The 18,957-nt window shown below is 36.7% G+C and overlaps 3 protein-coding genes across 3 annotated transcripts; 1 reads left to right on the forward strand and 2 right to left on the reverse strand.

The window, feature by feature from the left end:
* Positions 1–1,805: 1,805 nt before the first annotated feature.
* Positions 1,806–4,405, reverse strand: LOC132188436 (putative inactive purple acid phosphatase 29). Its single transcript, XM_059602881.2, has 4 exons — positions 3,722–4,405; positions 3,232–3,626; positions 2,663–3,113; positions 1,806–2,151 (listed from the first exon to the last, which is right to left on the reverse strand). Exons 1-4 carry the CDS (start codon positions 3,990–3,992, stop codon positions 2,117–2,119), a joined length of 1,152 nt encoding a protein of 383 aa, XP_059458864.2. The 5' UTR covers positions 3,993–4,405; the 3' UTR covers positions 1,806–2,116.
* A 3,871-nt stretch (positions 4,406–8,276) lies between these two features.
* LOC132187187 (3-oxo-5-alpha-steroid 4-dehydrogenase (DUF1295)) lies at positions 8,277–10,095 on the reverse strand. Its single transcript, XM_059601408.2, has 3 exons — positions 9,665–10,095; positions 9,294–9,557; positions 8,277–8,893 (listed from the first exon to the last, which is right to left on the reverse strand). The coding sequence occupies exons 1-3, from the start codon at positions 9,929–9,931 to the stop codon at positions 8,414–8,416; spliced, it is 1,011 nt and encodes a 336-aa protein (XP_059457391.1). The 5' UTR covers positions 9,932–10,095; the 3' UTR covers positions 8,277–8,413.
* A 4,656-nt stretch (positions 10,096–14,751) lies between these two features.
* On the forward strand, positions 14,752–17,881 carry LOC132188307 (transcription factor-like protein). The gene is made up of 4 exons (XM_059602730.2): positions 14,752–15,093; positions 15,302–15,804; positions 16,142–17,053; positions 17,340–17,881. Exons 1-4 carry the CDS (start codon positions 14,926–14,928, stop codon positions 17,584–17,586), a joined length of 1,830 nt encoding a protein of 609 aa, XP_059458713.2. The 5' UTR covers positions 14,752–14,925; the 3' UTR covers positions 17,587–17,881.
* The last annotated feature ends 1,076 nt before the right edge of the window (positions 17,882–18,957 follow it).

Genomic DNA, 18,957 nt, shown 5'->3' on the forward strand with positions numbered 1-18,957 from the left:
TTTTCATACAAAACATCCATACTTTTTCATTTTTCCAAAAAAAAAAAAAAAAAAAAAATCTTATATATATTTTTTTACGTCAAAAAAATATATTTCCACTAAAACCTCTAAAGCCTTTAACAAACGGAAAGTGAACCAATTATATACACACATTTCATTCCCTTGTTTGACAAGTTGTGTTGGTATGTGAATAGAATAAACGTGAGTGACATTGGTCTCCTGTTATCACTCATTTCTTGAAATTATCTTTTACTGCAATAATCGTATTGGACATGACTTTTAAAAAAGAAGTCCTCCACTACCCCTGTGAAAAGGATATGCACGAAAGAGGACTGTGAAAAGTATATGCACGAAAGAAGTCCTCCACTGTTTCGTGCCTCACGAAAGAAGTCCTCCACTATAGGTGGTGGAGTCGGTCATTTTATATTGGATGTGACACTAAATTTTTTTTTGCGTCTTAAAAATTTTCTTTACCCTAAAAATTTGGTAATTCACACAATATATACATTACAAAAAAATCTATAAAAGTTCATAAATATGTGCTCAAATTAATATATTAAAAATGTAACATGTCGACATTATATCAAAAAGATAAAAATACAAAAAAAAAAAAAAAAAAAATTGTCTAGAATTTTTTGAGGGTGCCGTGGGTTAAAACAAATTTTTGAAGGTGCTGTGAGTTAAAACAAAAAAGAATTTTGAGGGTAAAAAGAATAGAATTTTTTGTAAAAAGATTTTTTTTTTTCTTTATTTTTTATTTTGAGGGTGCCGTGGGTTAAAACCAAAAAAACAAAAAAAATTAAAATCCGTGGGGGTGCCGTGGCACCCCCAAGGGGCAACGTGGCTCCGCCACTGGATCACATGGAGGTGCTGGAGCTATGCTTGGCTGGGAAGGTTGAAATTGCTCTACATGTGTGGGAAGAATTGAAAGGATCCGATCATGGGCCTGATGAGTTTACGTACGGTATCGAATACTTATTCCAGGGTGCTGAAAATCCTATCGAATAGAGGATGCAAGCAAGATTTTTTGTGAGATGCAGTACAATGGGTTTAGCCCGGATACTAGTGTGTACATTTCACTCCTAGATGGGATGTTTAAGGCGAGGAAGGTCATGGAAGCCTGCCAACTGTTTGAGAAACTGGTTCAAGATGGGGTACGAGCCTCGTGTTGGACACAAAATATTGTGATTGATGGGTTGTTTAGGAATGGGAGGGCTGAGGCTGGTTACACTCTGTTTTGTGACTTGAAGAAGAAGGGTCGGTTTGTGGATGGTGTTACGTACAGCATTGTTGTGTTGCAACTTTGTAGGGAGGCTCTGCTTGAGGAAGCACTGAGATTGGTGGAAGAAATGGAAGGCAGAGGCTTTGTTGTTGATTTAGTCACTGTAACATCGCTCTTGATTGGGCTTCATAAGCATGGCCGGTGGGATTGGACAGAGGATTATGAAGCACGTTAGGGATGGTAATCTGGTTGCTGATGTTCTTAAATGGCAGGCTGGTATGGAGGCTTCACTGAAAAATCCATTTTGTTTTATGTGCCATTTTATTTTAGCTCATGGTCATGACAAAATCTTACTTTTTTGTCGCAAAAGCTATTGTTTAATAAATTAGTAATGAAAGAGCTGTAGTCAAGGTTCTCGTTCCTTGAGTGTATTGTAATCTTTAATCCAGTTGCTTTATGTGTGGTAATTCTGAGTTAAAGCCTAGTCATCTTCTCAGATTGTGTACTGCACCACGCCCCCATGCCTCAAAATATTACACTCACTTACTACAAATGCATCACAATGTTCAAAAGACAACCAGCCTTAATACACAAATATCCAAACTTCATTCAGACCTGAATACCATATTAGAACACAGAATTACATGGCATACAAATACTTAATCATATTACAAAACTTCCTCCAGAAAATGTTTTTCATGTAGCCTTGTAAGTTACCTCCTATAGTTTCAGTTATTCTCAAGATACGTATGCCAAACAGAATGTCTAGATAAATTTATAGTGTAACAGTACATTAAAATGTTCCCATCCAACCAGTTCCAAAACTTTCTTCCTCACAGCCAACTTGTTATCAATGTACTTGTATATAGTAATTGTTTTTCATACGCCTGCTACTCAAGTGCCACCAATTTGTTTTTTTCTGCGGGGTCCTGTTCAGAGCAAACTAGAATTAGAAAATTGGGAAAAAACAGCTGACATCGAATGGAAAACAAGAATGCAGATAGATGCATCTGACAAGGACACTGAAACTGGTATTCATGTTTGATATTAGTGCAGAGACATGCTATTGGTCCTCCCCATAATCATTTCTCTATATTAGTGCAAGTTTCTACACATGTCACGGAAGCCAAAATGTGTCTTAAACAAGACAAAATATAACAAACAACAAAAAGGAGGAAAGTTGATTTGTAGTGTTTCCTATCTAATTTTCTGGTATGAAAGTAGGGCAAGGACATTGGCAAGGATGGACTTCAAGCCTACAAGGAGACCTTGTCCTAGGTCTGTAACACCAAGAGAGAAGTGTAAACACAGAGGTTATGTTTTGGCATCAGCAGGGTATATCATGTAGATGTTCCTAACAATTGCTTTTCTCTAAAGCTACAGGATAAGCTAAGATCACCATTAAGCAAAAAGCATGCATGGAACTTTAGGAAACCTTACCGGTAGAGGTCTTGCTCCAGAGGACCTGACCATCGATAGCCGTGAGATGCTTATCATCTAGGCGCTTCCATGTTTTGATCGATTTTACAGCTCCCCAACCACCCTTCTCTGTCTTCTCCAAGTTTGCTACCACCACTCTGGCTCTCCTTGCCCATCCAGCCTTCCCATAAGCATGGTATCCAAATCCCCCAGCATAACAGAGCTGTATATTGTTTAGCTTGCCACAGAAGTCATTGAGATGGTCATGGCCAGTGAAAGCTGCCTTCACATCCCCTGCAGCCACCATGGTTGTGAAGAAGCCAGAGTTCACAGAAGCAGAGCTAATGCCTTCCTGTCTCACACCAGTGAAGTTGGTTGAGTCGAAACTCGCAAATTCCGGCAACGGAATGTGAAAGTATGCAAGGCCGGGTGCAGGCCCTTTCTGAGCCTCTGGCTTGTCCCTGTATGCTCTCTGCAATGAAAACAGGTATGGTTGTTCAACAGATTATCATAAGTGTATTCTTCTTGTGATATTCTATACTTCCAATTGAAAAAAAAAAAAAAAAAAAAAAAAAATGTGAGATTAGTACCCGAAGCTTTGCAGAAGTGCGTTCAAACCAAAGTTGTTGAGAGGGTTTGATCCAACCATAGCCAGGGATGGAAGAAACAGTGGAATAATCTCCACTGTCAAGGAAGTACAGATTGAGAACCGACTTGTTTTCAAAACCAGAGCCCTTAACACCGCCAACCTCGATGTTATAGTTCCCAAAACCATCAATAATGTGGGCTTCCACAGGATTGACCCGAGCCAGTGTGTTCTTCAGGCCAACAATATGTTTCATCACCCCTTCCCTTGAGAGGGTAGATTCCTGATCATGGTTCCCCAGAACAGCAGCCCACGGGATGTTGGATGAGATTGCCGGCGCAAATGCAGCATTCAAAGACTTGGCTGCATCCGTAGCGTCAAACCCAAAGATGTTATCCCCTGTACCACAAAGGTTAGCAGTAATTAATCAAATGCCTAAGTTCAATATCACTTGTTAAAAGGAAGCAGGCAGCATAAAGAAAAGACAAAGTTACCGGTGAAAACAATGAGATGGGGTTTCTCGGCGAGGATCATGCGGCGGACAAAGGCGGTGGTGTTGAGGTCGGAACAAGAGGCGACCTGACTGGGGAGCACATCCTCACAAGGCGTCGTCTTGCCGTCGGCGAAATGCATGTCCGCCACTTGCAGTATCTTTAACTCCCCATTTTTCCCAAACCGGAGTTGTTTTTCCGCAGCGAAGCCCCAGATCGGAACCCAGTAAAGGCAAAGTACTGCCACCGCCGTCAACTTCCAACACCCTTTCATTTTCTTCTTCTTATATGGGTTTCCTTATTTTCAAAGTTCAAACAAGCCCACAAAATCCCTTCCGACGATTGACTGCCGACCCCTCCTCGCCGTTCATCCCACCCTTTTCTCTCTCTCCGTCATTCTTCTATCTTCTTTGTTTACATCTACAAAGAACGATTAATTTATGCCCTGGTATATTCCCACGGCATGATTGAATCCTGATAGGTAAGCAGAATGAGAAGATACTTGTAAATAAATACTTTGAGTTCTAATTAAGCACGAAAATCGGATTAGATTCAAGGTTAATTATCACCGAATACGACCCTCTCTAAAACAACATTAATATCACCATCGGCTACGTCCACTCAATTTCAGATTTTTTTTTTCTGAAAGACAGAAAGGGGAAGATGTTTTCTTCTCCTTCAACTTGTACTTGTACTTTTTTTCTTTTTTTCCTATATATTTCTTTCTACCTCTCATTAAGTGCCCTATTAATGCAGGAATTATGATCTTCACCTAACCCAAATGGGTAGGTGCAAATTTAAAAACAAACCCAAAAAAAAAAAAAAAAACACATTTACCCTATTTTTTTTTTTAGATTGAGTTTTTCTCCAAACTGAATTGGAGTAACTTTCTTCAACTCAGCCTATAAAAATAATATGTGTATTTTAATATGTGAGATGTACATAAATTTTTAATATTATTTATTCTAATTTTGTCCTTACTATTAAAAGACATGTGCAGATTACATGTTCAAATGATACATGTCATTTTTATAAACTGAGTTGAAGGAAGTTTCTCCAACCTAGTTTAGAGGAAAACTCTGTCTTTTTTTTTTTTATAGGACAAAGTCTTCCTCCAAACTGGGTTAGAATAATTTTCTTCAACCTAGTCTATACAAGTGATATGTGTCCCTTTTTTTAGTAACATATGAGATGCACATTAGTTATTAATAAAATTTATTCTAATTTTGAGGTTACTATTAAAAACTCACATGCATCTCACATGTTCAAGGGACACATATCACTTTTATAGACTAAGTTAAAGGAAATTTTTTCAACTCAGTTTAAAGAAAAACTTTATTTATTTTTAAAAATGTAAATTTAATAAACTAAATAGAAGGAATTTATGTTATTTGTCCCTTAATTATGTACACTAATTAACTTTGCGAATATTCACTTGCCTTGCTGAGTTTCTGTATTCTCACACAGTGGCGTAACGAGACAAGTGAAGTGCAAATTACCTATCAGGCACGGCAAAGAGCGGGCGGAGAAAACAATTCGAGCAAAAGAAGACAGCAAAAACAACAAAGACATTCACAACGGGTTTGCAGATCTTCCAACATGTTTTATGAAGAATCAACTCTGTATCTCTTCACGGGCCTCAACAGACATCCTGGATGTGGACAGTGACCGTTTTGTTTTGAATCTTATTGTCATATTATTAATCTCTTGAATCTTGAATTTCAATGCCCATTAACTGTTTACTCCGTGAGCTTTTTGTCACAGTCCGTCAATGGAGGAATAAGTTAAAAAAGAAAGAGAGAAAAAAATGTATGTATATCAACACACCTTGTCACTGGAGTAATGTCAAATGTTGACATCTAAATTATCTGTAACCACGATTTGAGTGTTCAGTAAGAGGAAAGTGTACACACTCTGCCAAATACCTCAAGTGTAAAAGAAGGCCATTGCATTTGCTTATTAAATAGACAAGATAAGCAAATGCAAGTAGACAAGATATGCATAATTGCAGTAAATATTGGTGGTTCGAAGTTGTTGGTTGCAGTCTTGATATAGAATAGACATTGATCATGCCTAAACTTATTGTAACCTAAAACTGAAAATGATAGTTTACGAACAAGCATACGAAAAGGTGTAAACTACATTATATGAGCGAGCGAATAATATTCTTATTTTATATCTGCATCGCACTCTGCGAATGAAAAATTTTAGTAATCATCTGCCTGTTTAAAATGGGCAAAATCCACCCATAACTGCCCGTGACATCCACTTTGCATTTTTGGCTCTCTTTGATTTTTGTAGTCTTCTTTTTTTAAAAAAAAAAAAAATCTATGGACTTAATTTATACGCGCTTGCCTTTTTTGAAAATTTTTTAATGAGCCTTTTGAGGTGCGCTTAATCCAATTTTTGGAATTAAATCCCAAAACGATGTTGTTTTATAAGTCAAAACTATATATATATATATATATATATATATATATGTGTGTGTGTGTGGTATTATCTACTTCTATCTACCCATATTTCATTATTAGCCTACATATGTGCAGATAGTGAAGATAGTATCTGTCCGCCTGGGTTAAAGGCTAAAAATTTGCCCGTAACCCATGCAGATGGACCGATGGCAAATTTGGCAACCTGAACACTCCTCAACATAGGTATTTCTAGACAAGTATTCATATTTTCTCCTTTAAAATTGATGTAGAGTAATTCTCCATAACATTTAGACTTTTAGTAAATAGAACTAGGTTTTTAATTCGAAATCATGTCATATCAACCTTGAAAAGAACGACACATGTCCTGTATATAGGATTTTTCAATATATGTAACCATAAGGGAAATTAATTTTGGTAAAATGGAAAAGATGATTTTACACTCAAAGCGGAAGTTACAAGTAAAGCATAGCCACTATCTGGCAAATCATTGTTTGAAGTCCTAAAGCCTTTATCTGTGCAGAAGGCATGGCAAAGCCTCCACATTCTTTCCAGATGAATAGACATCTAAATGATAGATCACCACCAACAGATATATATATATATATATATATTAAATCCGTAACTCCTCAATAGATCACAAAACTCTACCTCATAAACTCTTTTCATTCCCTGCAAAAAATTTAGAATCCATCAACATTATGCCGATCTGCAACCATTCTTCCAAACAGAACCAACAGCAGCACTACCAGCAAATAAAGAACTGAGCCAGCCCTGTTTCCGTCAACGCCAAACAATTGTTAGGAGTACTATAACTTTTATTACAAGTCTTTTACAAGCTGATATAACTTACCACGTCAGCTACTAAAAAAGTAAATTTACTTGTCAAATTTGTGCTTTATTTTTTCACTCATATTGCACCATATGGCATGTATGCAGACGGTCATATGAGTTTGTAAGGAAGTTGTAATAAAAGTTGTCTTAATTCAAGCATTTTCCTTGCAAAAGAAAACATTTAGAAACCCCAGGTCCAGCCCCATTGAACCACCTTACTAACAAAATAGGCTCTAACTGCAAAAACAAAACCAAAAAAAAAAAAAAAAATTCCCTTTTACTCAAGTAAATTTTTTTCATTAGTTTTACTATGAAAAGTGATCTGTATCTTGTATTATGGTAAGAAAGTTATCTAATGTCCTAGTTTTACTGTGCCAAGTGATCCGTACCTTGTATGATGGAAAAAAATTATCTAATTTTGTCATCCATATTATAGTTCTTCGCCTTTTATTTGTTTCCTACAACCCATATGCAGGCACACACGTAGCAGGACAACACCAATAGTGTCTCTCTTTCCTGTTGTTTCATCAATGAATAACATCAAATATTTTTTTTCATAATACATTTTCTTCTTAAGTACTCCAATAAAGCTGTCTTCTAACAAACCTCTTCTTAAATTACACAATGAAACCAGGTCACCTTTCTTCAAAGTTAATGGAGTTTAGGAAAGACTCTAATCCTACTTATGTTACCCAAACACTTCAAAATATGTGTTCTTCAAGACATGAACATTTTCAAAATGGAGTAGAATACTACTATCAAACATGTGATGGTAGCTAGACACACTTCATTTTACTCTAGAATGGAGATTAAGAAAAAGTGGACATTCTGACAATTTGGCAGCAGCATCCTATCCTAAATTTTGGAGGTTAGATGTATGTACCATATACCACCCACATAGCATAGGATCCAAATCTCCACTTTTTCAAGCTTCTAAACAAAGAAATATAATAACCTACTTTAGCCACTTCTGTTTATATCATACTGCTTGCCAGGATCATTTTTCAGGCTTCAAAGGCACTGGGAGAGCTTATAGCATGGTTTCTTGCTTAAGCATTCTAATCCAATATAGATGACATTTTGTATTACACTTTAAACACCAGCTAAGAAACTCCATGCAGCCAAATATTTTGCTTCACCATTCATTTATTAACATTAATCTCTCTCATAAACCTTTAGGAACATCAGTCTTAAACCTTTTGTAAACCTTTGAAAACTTCAGAAAACAAAGGTGAATTCTTTAGCATATGCAGAAAGATTTGTACAAGTACAATGCATACAATGGTCAATTTGGCTAAGCACAAACAAAATCCAACTTTTTCTTGAAATAAACGTACGTACATAAAGTCTAGATGAATCAAGGCAAGAACACAGAATATAAAGGATAATGCTGATAAAGATAACTACGAGAGCTTAGCCCCATTATATCAAGTCAATTGCTTTTATCTTTTCCTCCTATCGTGGATGACTTGAACCAAGGTATCCACACTGAAGTTGTCTTCTGGTAAAGCCTATACGCCTCAGCTCTGTAATCTTGTTTCAGCATTCGGTCCTCCACAAGCCTAGTCACATACGCTAAGCACATACTATTGATAAGAGCTCCGAAAAATGTCCATCCATGTCCAAGGTTCCATGCAAATATAACCAATCCCCACCACCATAACTGCTCTCCGAAGTAATTTGGATGCCGGGAGTAATTCCACAAGCCCTTGTCAAGATTGGGTACCATTGGCTTTCCAAGCTCCTTTAGTTTGCTGTTCCTAGTCACAAAGTCATGGAGTTGCTTGTCCGCATGGTACGCAACAATGATGCCACACACAGAGACAACGATTGCAATTGAATCCCAGATGTTCAATGGCTCATTGACCGAGTGTACAACATACAATGGGAGGCTTACTCCAATCAGAAATACCTGTACAAGCATTCAATTTCTGCTCAACAAATGTTTTAGATAAATAACATTATTTTTTTCTATTTTAATTTTCAACTTTTTCAAAGCACTTACATTCGACTCAACATTTAGCTATTTATTTCCACTATTCTTTTTAAATTGTTATTTCTTTACCTATTTTTACTATTCTCAAAAAGTAAGAGAATCAGATTATTTTTGTTATTAGTTTTTTAATGCATTGTTGAGCGCACTGTGGCTAGCCAAATGATGAAGTTTTTTTGCTATTTTTTGTTACGGGACTGACCAAAATAACCTTTTTGGCTATTTTGGGTAACCCATTCTGAATGATTAAGCTGACATAGTTTGCATTCAGGTAATACATCGAGCAGTTACCCTGCAGTCAGATAGGCACATAAATTACCTGCTGAGAGAGGTACACGGCGAGGAAGGACACCCACCACCAGTGCTTGCCGTACTGTTGGCGCATATCGGTGAACCTCCAGTCCTCCCTGGCACCCCACCGCCAGCCTTCACGCCTGAAGTAGTTATGGGAGAGCCTTAAACTCCACACCGAGGTCATCAACATCGCGATCCTCGACCTCCACCAGTTGTAGTGAGCCAAAGGGTGAGTTGCGTAGTAATGAACAAGCATCACCGGAATCACCGTCCAATACAAATCTATCATCTGCACCCAAGTCAAACCAGACAGCAAAAGTCAACGATCAATCGGAAAGAAATGAGAATTGAAGCAGCAGAGTAGTTCTGAAGGGAAAACGACAAAAAGCAACGTACCCAGTGGTTATTCTGGATATTGCCGATGATCCAAAAGAGCACATTAACGTTGAGGAAGAAGAGAGCGTTGGCTAACAGAAGAGGGTGGTGATAGCACCATGTCCAAAGAGGATGGAGATCAGAAAGCGAATCTCCCTCACTCCCAGTAGAAGCAATACGGTTAAGGAATGAGAGGTAGAAGAGAATGGAGGGAAGGGGAGCTAGAAATGCTATAATGGCGTTTTTCAAGTTACCACGATAACCATCGCCACCACCACCAAAACCCATGGCTGTTCGTGTCAAATTGTCAATGGTTTGGTGCTGTGAGAAACCGCCTATTTATTTTGTTCTCCGACGGCCCCACCGTGAAAAATACAAGATTATCAGCATGAATAGTCTTTCGGCACGACAGGCCCGCCCAAATGATGATTAGGTCCCTGTTACCATGTCAAACCCACGCTGCATTGAGAGAATCTTAATCATTTGACGAATCCAGCCCTTTCACCTCCGTGACACATATTTTACCGTTAATTCAAATCAATTGCATGAAATGTTCTATCTGTTATAATCTAGTGTCCACAACCGAATTTCCCGCCTACCCACTAGGGAGACCAAGACCAACTAAGATAATAGCTTTGATGGTTTTATCGATGGGTATTTTGTTTTTTTAGGTATTTTGTCAAAATGAAAATTATTTAATATATTATTTTTTGATGTTTCAAGTTAAAGTGTCTGTAAAAAAACGTAGATTACACCACGACCTAGTTGAATTATATCTTATTAGAAATATAAATGATAATTACATGCTATAAAAACATGTCTTTATTGTATCGGTTTTGAAAGTTACATTTTAAATTTACTTGTGTTAGTAAAGTATGACCATCAAGATTTAAAGTTAATGCATGTAACAGTGTACATGATATCAATGTATACACGTCTTTTAAAAAATTTAAATAATAGATATACAAACTCTAGGCTCTGTTTGCCAATGGACTAAAAAAAAGTCTCATACTACTCCTGTCAAAATCAACATCCAACATTCTTACTTTTTACATCACATCAATCACTTTTTATATTAAGAAATAGTCTTACATTGCCTGTGGACAAGATCTTGGGCATGTTTATAAAGAATTGGCAACCCTTTCTTATTAATCGATTTTATGAAATGAGTTAGACCCACAAATTTCTTCATAGTATCAAAGCCTACCACAGAACGAAATGAACAACCCTCCCTTATTGAACCGGTGTTATGAGATGAGTTAGCCCACAAATTTATTTATTTTATTACTATTTAAATAAATAAAAAATCACTACAAATTTTTTTTTTTTTTTTTTCACTTTTTCATACAAAATATTCTATTTTATTTTTTTCTCGTATCAATAAGATCTATTACAATTTCACGTCACTTCCGAATAGCAAACATAGGGGTAAATCTTCTGGTCAACCTTAATTACCCAATAGAATGCGAAAAACGAGAAGGCATTGTGGAATCCAGGTTGAAAGTAATAATTAGCAATGATAAAGGGGCTTAATCCCATACATAACATAACATAAAAAAAACCATAATTATGATGATGAGGTCCCTTACCATGCCTGTCCCCGTGGTGTTTGTAATGATGTTTGCAGCCTAAAGTGGCGTGCCTAATCATATATGCCACTCCAACATTACATATAAACCTTCCCCTTCGCCATTGGTCCCCCCCCCGCTCTCTTCTCTCTATTCCCATATAATTTCCGCAATTCCCGCAAGACACGGGGATAAAACTAGATCTCCTAAACTAGATCTCCTTTAATTGGAGAGAGATTAGAGATTCCACATTACATTACAGTTGAGAGTACACCAGAAAAATATTAGAAGAATATTTAATATTTTTTTATTTTAAATTTAGATTTGACTTACATGCTATTATTAAAATAACAGCATGTATGCTGTAGTGTAAGCAACGGTCAAGATTGAATCTCAAAGTTGACTTACCTTGAAAAGCTTTTTTCCATGGTTTATAAAATGTTAATTGTTTTTGTATAACCGAGACATTAAATACTGGTTTTTATTTATTTATTTATTTTTTAACATGTCCACACAAGAGGGAAGAAGGGAATTCGAGCTAGTGACATCCACTTCGTTAAGCGTGATCCGATTGAGCTATCTCTTGAGACCTGCTGGCTTTTGTTTTATTGAAGTTTAAATGATTTTATAGATCATTAAATTTAAAATGAAAGATCGAGATTAATAATTAGAGAATCTATAATTTCTCCTCGATATAAGGAAATCTAGATCCCAAAACTACTTTACTGTGCGCTGCCACGCTTTGCTTGGAGAGGCCATGATTGCCATCAATGGCTGCTCACAACACTTCATCGACTTCAAAAGCACAACAAGGTTAATTTTTCTTTTCTTTTTCTTTTTTTTTTAAATAAAAAAAAAAAAAAAAATCTCCCATAGCATGCATAGGTCGGCGCATAAAATTCCTTTTTTGCGTGTTTAGCATGCATGGATTGGACTGGCGGACAAGTTTATTGTAATCATAAGAATAAGATAGATAATACATTGATACTACTATTGCTCAAAACATATTTAGCAAAATTTAAATAATAATAATATAAATGTTATGTGCTTTTGAGATAGAATGGGTATAATTGGTCGATTGATTGGAAAAGCATTGGGATCATTCTTATGTTAAGAAACAGTAAAATGATATAATTATCCTAAATCTTTTAAGGTAGAGAGATGAACTAGGCCTCCTAACAACACTAGGGTTGGGGATAAATTCATCAATGTTTTTATTCCCGATATAAATGTTTTTAAATAAACTTATAACGAAAAGTGTTTTTAATGGGTAGTTCAATCGACCGAGGACCATGTCTTGTGAAGCAAAATTATTAGTTCGAATCTCTCTCTATTTTTTCTCTTCCCTTGTACGAACATGTTAAAGTTTTTTTTATTTTTTTTATTTTTTATATATTTTTTTAAAAAAAGGTCAGTATAATGAGATAACAATGTTGTATTATAGCATTACTATAAAGATTAAGACTTCATAATAATATTAAAACCTATATTTTTATCTCACAACTAATTTATCCGTACTTCGACAAGTTATCCACTGCGATACCATATTATTTTATTTTTCCTTTGAAGTTGACAATCTATGAATGAAGTGTACTGATGTGTCTTTGGCATGGTTGGCATTCTTGCATAAAATTTCAAACATGTTTTCTCATCCCCTTTCAAACATGCATAAAATTATGGATAATTTTTCTTAAAGGAAAATAATCCCCCTTCGGGCCTCCCCCTCTCTCTTAAGAAAAGTGTTAGAGAGCCAAAGAAAATTGTCCAAAATTTTTTCCAAATTGACGTGATAAAATTTTAAAATGAAAATTCAAGAGGTGGTTGAAATTTTGCCACGTTATTTTGAAAAAAAATTTGGACAATTTTCTTTGGCTCTCCAGCACTTCTCTTCTCTTAAATTCCCATGGCCCAGCGGATTAGGATCCCCTCCCATTATTGGGAAAATTGGAGATTCTCCAATTTTCAATCCTAACCATCCATTTTTATGCAACAGCCCATACGATGCCACGTGTCCCACCTAAATTAAATAATAAAATATTAATTCATTTTTTAAAAAGAAAAATAATAAGAAAGAAAAATCAAATAAAAAAATATAAAAATCAAATATAAAAAAACTAGGGTGGCCAAAACCACCCTTGGCCCTAGGGGGTGGTCCGTTCATCCCCAATGGCCAAAAGAATTTCAAACTTTTTTTTTTATTTGGCCCTTGGGGGTGGCTGAACCAACCCCAAGGGCCATAGGGGTGGCCGAAGCCTCCCCTAAACTCAACTGGGGTGGTTGGTCACCTCAATTTTTTTGATGTGATTTTTACTTTTTATTATTATTTTAAAAAAATAATAATAATAATTAATATTTTATTATTTAATATTAAGTGGGACACATGACATTGTATGGGCTGTTGGATAAAAATAAATGGCTAGGATTGAAAATTGGAGAATTTCCAATTCTCGCAATAATAGGAGGGGATCCTGATCCCGGCCCCTTCTCTTGTTCAATCCTTTTTACAAGGGCTTGTAAATCTGGATTCTGCTAGACCTCCTCTTGAATGGGCTCAACCCAATAAGGAATGAGCCTGCAATTTCCCTCCTCCAAAATCTGAACAAGCTGAATTTTCTCCGCCCCTTTTGTACTCATCTCCAACTCCTAGCCCAGCAGCTTTACCAGAGCCATCTTTGCTGGGTTGCGGCGGTAATGTGCAATTTACATGTTAGAATTTTTGTTTTTTTTTTTTGTTGTTAATAAAAAAAATTATTTTATTTTTATAATTAAAATATTTATGTATCTCCCGAAATTTTTGGTATTTTTATAAATGAATTAGAGAAAAGTTCTTCCAACATAAAATTCTTTGTCTAGATGACGTGATCCTCTCACTCAAAAAAATAATTTTTACGCACCAAATATTATAAGAAAACACGTCACAAACTTCTGGCATGTAAAACAAGAGATGATGTATAGTAGGGGTGTACAAGTGGTTGCGGTTAGCAGTCCGCAATTGCTCTGAGTAGGCATTAGCAGTTATTCAAACCAATAACCATCAGTTTTATAATTTTATATATATATGGACTTTTGGAGTTTTTGTGATGTTTTATACCTTTATTGTGTCTTTTTTAGGCTTATTTTAAATATATTTGGGTTAAAGTGTTATAAAAAAATAATGAATATGATGAAATCCTATTCCTAACTCATATTTAAAATGACACCGTTTTGGTGTTCAAGACAAAAACAACATCGTTTTAATGTTATATTTTAATATAAAATATATATTTATATTATTATAGGGTGGTCCCAAAAATATAATTTTTTTAAAAAAAGAAATAGACCTTTAAAAATTAACTTTTGCCCCCCAATATTTATTTATTTATTTTCTTAATTTTATCCTTAAAACTAAAAGTTCTAGTATCGCCCTAGTCCCTTATGCCTTATGGTATTTCTTCTAATTATATTGAAATAATAATAATAATAATAAAATAAAAATAAAAATGCCGTGCTACAAGTCGTAGAGCTGTAACCATAGTATTAAGAATGTGAGTGTAGCATTTTTCTCCCAAGCACGAAACCCTTGTGCTGTATCCAGTATCCTTGTATCGTTGTCCCTTGGCCTTGGGTGAGTACGTAGCTTTTGCGGAGCCTGAGAGAGGAGTCTCGTCTGCACCGCCTTTCCTTTGCCGCTTTCCTAGGATTGTGTATACGACGCCGGGACCGGTCAACGAATCGATGTCGGGTCGATTGCTGAAAAAGGTTTTGAAAGAACAAGAACAACAACTGCAGCGGCCGCCCCTCGAAACAGAAGAGGAGGAGGAGCTGAATGGGATTCGATCTGGGCCCTCCGATTCCTCAGTCAATCCCTTTTACCTTCTCAACGACGAAGATGACGCTGACCAGGTTTCTGCCTCTTCTCCATCCTCATCTGATTTGTTCTAATATTTGTTTTTTTTTTTTTTTGGTTAAATTATTGGGAGTGGATCAAAATTTAGGTTTAGAGATCGAATTGAAAACCTTTCTTTCACGCAATTTGTCGAAACCCTCTTCACCCCCAAATCCCCGTACCATACGGCGCCGTTTTTGAACTCAGTCGCCATTTTGGCTGCAGGAGGACGATGCGGAAGTCGCAGACACCTTGGACGTAAATGTTTCTGAAGAGAAACCGTCCGGGTTGGAGAGTAAGGTTGACCTGGTTTCGAAATCCAGTAACAAGTCAAAGAAAAAGAAAAAGAAGAAAGGGCAGGATGGTTCTTCGACGGGTGCAGATAAAGCGGAAAAACCCTGGGATGCGATTCTGGAAACTTTGTCTCCTGTCAAAGCCGAAGCAGCGAATGCAAAAGCCCAATGCGTGCCTTCGGTTTTACGAGTTGATTCCAAATATTTGAATGCAGAAAATGAGCTACGAAGAATATTTGGTTCGAAGGTGGTAAAGTCGTTTGAGAAAAGTAATCAAGCCGGCAGTTCTAGACAAATACGAGGTGGACGACACGGAATCGGAAGTCATGTTCGTAGAAAGACTCTTCTTGTCACTCCTTCTGACTATTGGGATCGCTGGGATGGTTCTTTGTCCATGGAATTTCTGGAAACAAGGGATGGATACCACTACTTTAGGTAAACATCATTCTCAGTTGCTCGGTTGTGTTGTTTTTGTTCCTTTTTTTAAGACTCTTCTTTTGCTGATCTTTTGTTATTGTTATATGGTGGTAGACGTGTTAAATCACCAATTATCCTAATATAGGAAATAGTAAATTTAATCATTTAATTAATATTCTATCAATATCAATTTCACTCACTCACATGTACACCTCTGTTATGAACATGTTAGAGCTAGGAGATACATTGTTGAATACTTTTCTCATTTTGTATAAGCCATGTACCCTGTCACATTTTGATTGTAGTTTTCTCCAATCTCCATGCACTCTAATTCGGCCTTGTTCTCGTGATGTAGATATGTACCTTCATCGTCCTATGGTCAAGCTCAGAGTGAATTCGCAGCTGCCAAAGCTACGCATGATCTCAATGGTATTGCAATTATTTTGTTGCACCATCATTATCATTTAGATTCACTGTTAACGATGGCAGAGTATTGGAAGTTTGCGGGTGACCATCAAGCGTCAGCAGATGCTATAGCAAAGAGTTTATATGCCTTGGAATGTGCATGGCATCCTATGTTCACTCCCTTTCAGGGTAATTGCCAATTGAAATTCAGCCATGAAATCAATAAACCGTTGTTCACAACACTTTTCACTCATGTGAAAAATATGGACAGGCGTGGTTGTCATCGGTCTGCTCTAGAAGTTTGTAAATTGTTGTTATCATTGGATTCTGATGATCCAATGGGTGCCTTGTTCTGCATCGACTACTTATCCTTGAGGGCAGAGGAGTATGCATGGCTAGAACACTTCTCTGAGAGCTATAAAAGCGACAACTCCCTTTGGTTGTTTCCAAATTTCTCATATTCACTTGCCATTTGCCGGTTTTATCTTGAGCGAGAGGAATCCTCAAAAGATTCTCATATGGATTCTACAAAGGCTACTGCAAATGATCTTATGAAGCAGGCTTTGATGCTTCACCCTTCTGTCCTAAAGAAACTAGTAGCAAAGGTACCTTTGAAGGATAGGGTGTGGACCGATATTGTCAAACATGCTTTCTTTCGATCAGATCAAATGGGAATCCCATCCTTGGATCACTTAATTAATTTGTATGTAGAGAGGAATTATATCATATGGAGGCTTCCAGAGCTGCAAAATTTACTCAGGGACGCCGCAAAGCTGGTGATTGAAACACTGGAAACTAATAGGAGTGATGCCAACGATTGGGCTTCTGTGAGAAAAGAAGCATTCTCGTCTGAGAAAAATGAGTGAGTATCTGAATTCATACATTTTTTTTTTCTTAATTTTGCTTTTACTACAATTTTTTTAGTTATTGAAATTCAGAATGTCTGTGTGCTTATTGATTATATCCCTGAGCAGTGAATAATTTTTTTAGGCTGGTATCAGACAAAAGATCTTGCCTAGGTCTTGATTCTAGGCTATATCTGGATCTTGTTCTCTCATGCCTTGTTCATATGATATAGCACTTGACTGAGTCTATTACATAGGTCTGTTGTATTTGGATATATGGTTGACTAGTTTTATTATTGCCAGGTATGGTCATCTATTGGTTTCAGATTTCTCCGATTCGGTGCCATCTATTCCACCTGAAATCCTGCAAGATTTTATGGTTGACCCAAGGATGAGGGGGCCTGTGCAGAATGAAGACCAAGTTGCCAATCCACTTGGCAATGGCCATGCTCCCCGTGATGTTGCAAATCGAAATGCACTGGCTGTCTTGTTTGAGTCAATGCTACCATGGGTTCATTATGGAGATGCAGACGGTGAGGAAGCTGATTGAGTATAACCAACTTCATGAGGTTGACCGAGGTAATGAAGAATATTGAATGCAATGGCACCAACAGTTTACACCGGTTATGGAAAGATTATCTGTTTCTTAATCATGTGAATGATATCAATTTTCCTGCATAGGGGAATTCAATCCTTTATGTCGTCAGTTTACGAGGGATATCTTGCTTGTACAAAGCTATATCTAGGAAATTGTCACTAGGTTACTATTCTTTTAGTAAGTATCCTGAGGATTTTATGGATCTTTGGATGAAAAATAAATAAACTGTTGATCAAATTTTCTTAAAGATGTCCAAATGTCATCCACTCACCACTGGATCTCTTGACCTACCGATAAGTTAAACCACTATGGAGCAGATGGGTTCAAATTATAGTTTTCTGCTATATGAAAACAAAACAAAATATGAATGTGGAGGGATGTGCAACTAGTGTTTGTGTCAACCTTAGATTGCTGCTGTATAGGCATAATGTTAACAGTGGGTCAACCAGCTGTGATGTGGGAGGAGTTCGGTGTATCAACAATCTGAGAGGTCTATTTAATAATTGGGTTGTTATACTTTACCCTCTTGTGATATAGAACTATTTTGCTTTGTCGAGCTGATCTTGAAGTTTATTCCATTAAGGTCCATCATATGCTTTATCATTGAACATTACTATAGAATCAGCTGAATAATAAACTTCCTGCTATTCGCTTTTGTTGAAGTGCAACAGTGCCACTCCGCACACGAGTCACATGGCCAGCTCTTAAAACATGCATTACGGGGTACAATTCCAAATGCTATAAAAGACTTTGACACTCACAAGACACTAATTGATTTTCAAGTGAAATGTTCAAAGGCTCAATCCAACAAATGGAATCAAAGTCGGGGTCATGGATTCGAGTCGCGGAAGCATCATATTGAGGTACAACAATGTCACTTTTAACAATGATTCTCTTCAATCTGTCTCTTAGAAGTAAGTTCCGGTTTTAAACATGAAAAGAAGCAACAATAATTCTAGTCACTCTTCTTAAAGGGTTGTCTGTGTTGTGTGTTCTAAGAAAAGAAAAGGTTTGTGTGCGTTTTGTTTCTTAAATCCAATTAAAAAAAAAAGAAAAAGTGGGCAACTTGTTGGACAAACCTATCTAAGTACCTACCTGGTTGAAGGTCTTCACAAATTCATTAAAAGCCTTTATGACAGATACATTTTGCGGCCCAGCCCAATTCCACCGCTTTTTAACATCACGACCCCTATCTATAAAGATTTTGGGTCTATATATTTGTATGGGTAGTAAAGCTAGGTTTTGAAATTTGAGAGGAACAAGTAACATATAGAGCATGTTTGGAATTGCATTGGGAAGTAAGACTTTTAAAGTCAAAATGAG

The sequence above is a fragment of the Corylus avellana genome, chromosome 6 (genome assembly GCF_965113065.1).
Source record: "Corylus avellana chromosome 6, dhCorAvel1.hap1.2, whole genome shotgun sequence".
NCBI classification, from domain to species: Eukaryota; Viridiplantae; Streptophyta; class Magnoliopsida; order Fagales; family Betulaceae; genus Corylus; species Corylus avellana.

Excerpts from the sequence above, each read along its gene's own strand:
- LOC132188436 (XM_059602881.2), bottom strand. The coding sequence starts at position 3,992 with ATGAAAGGGTGTTGGAAGTTGACGGCGGTGGCAGTACTTTGCCTTTAC. Across the intron at positions 3,114-3,231 it reads GCACTTCTGCAAAGCTTCGG|AGAGCATACAGGGACAAGCC; the intron begins GTACTAATCTCA and ends TTTTCATTGCAG. Across the intron at positions 2,152-2,662 it reads CTGGAGCAAGACCTCTACCG|GACCCCGCAGAAAAAAACAA; the intron begins GTAAGGTTTCCT and ends TGCTCTGAACAG.
- LOC132187187 (XM_059601408.2), bottom strand. The coding sequence starts at position 9,931 with ATGGGTTTTGGTGGTGGTGGCGATGGTTATCGTGGTAACTTGAAAAAC. Across the intron at positions 9,558-9,664 it reads ATATCCAGAATAACCACTGG|ATGATAGATTTGTATTGGAC; the intron begins GTACGTTGCTTT and ends ACTTGGGTGCAG. Across the intron at positions 8,894-9,293 it reads CCGTGTACCTCTCTCAGCAG|GTATTTCTGATTGGAGTAAG; the intron begins GTAATTTATGTG and ends ATGCTTGTACAG.
- LOC132188307 (XM_059602730.2), top strand. The coding sequence starts at position 14,926 with ATGTCGGGTCGATTGCTGAAAAAGGTTTTGAAAGAACAAGAACAACAA. Across the intron at positions 15,094-15,301 it reads ACGAAGATGACGCTGACCAG|GAGGACGATGCGGAAGTCGC; the intron begins GTTTCTGCCTCT and ends TTTTGGCTGCAG. Across the intron at positions 15,805-16,141 it reads GATGGATACCACTACTTTAG|ATATGTACCTTCATCGTCCT; the intron begins GTAAACATCATT and ends CTCGTGATGTAG.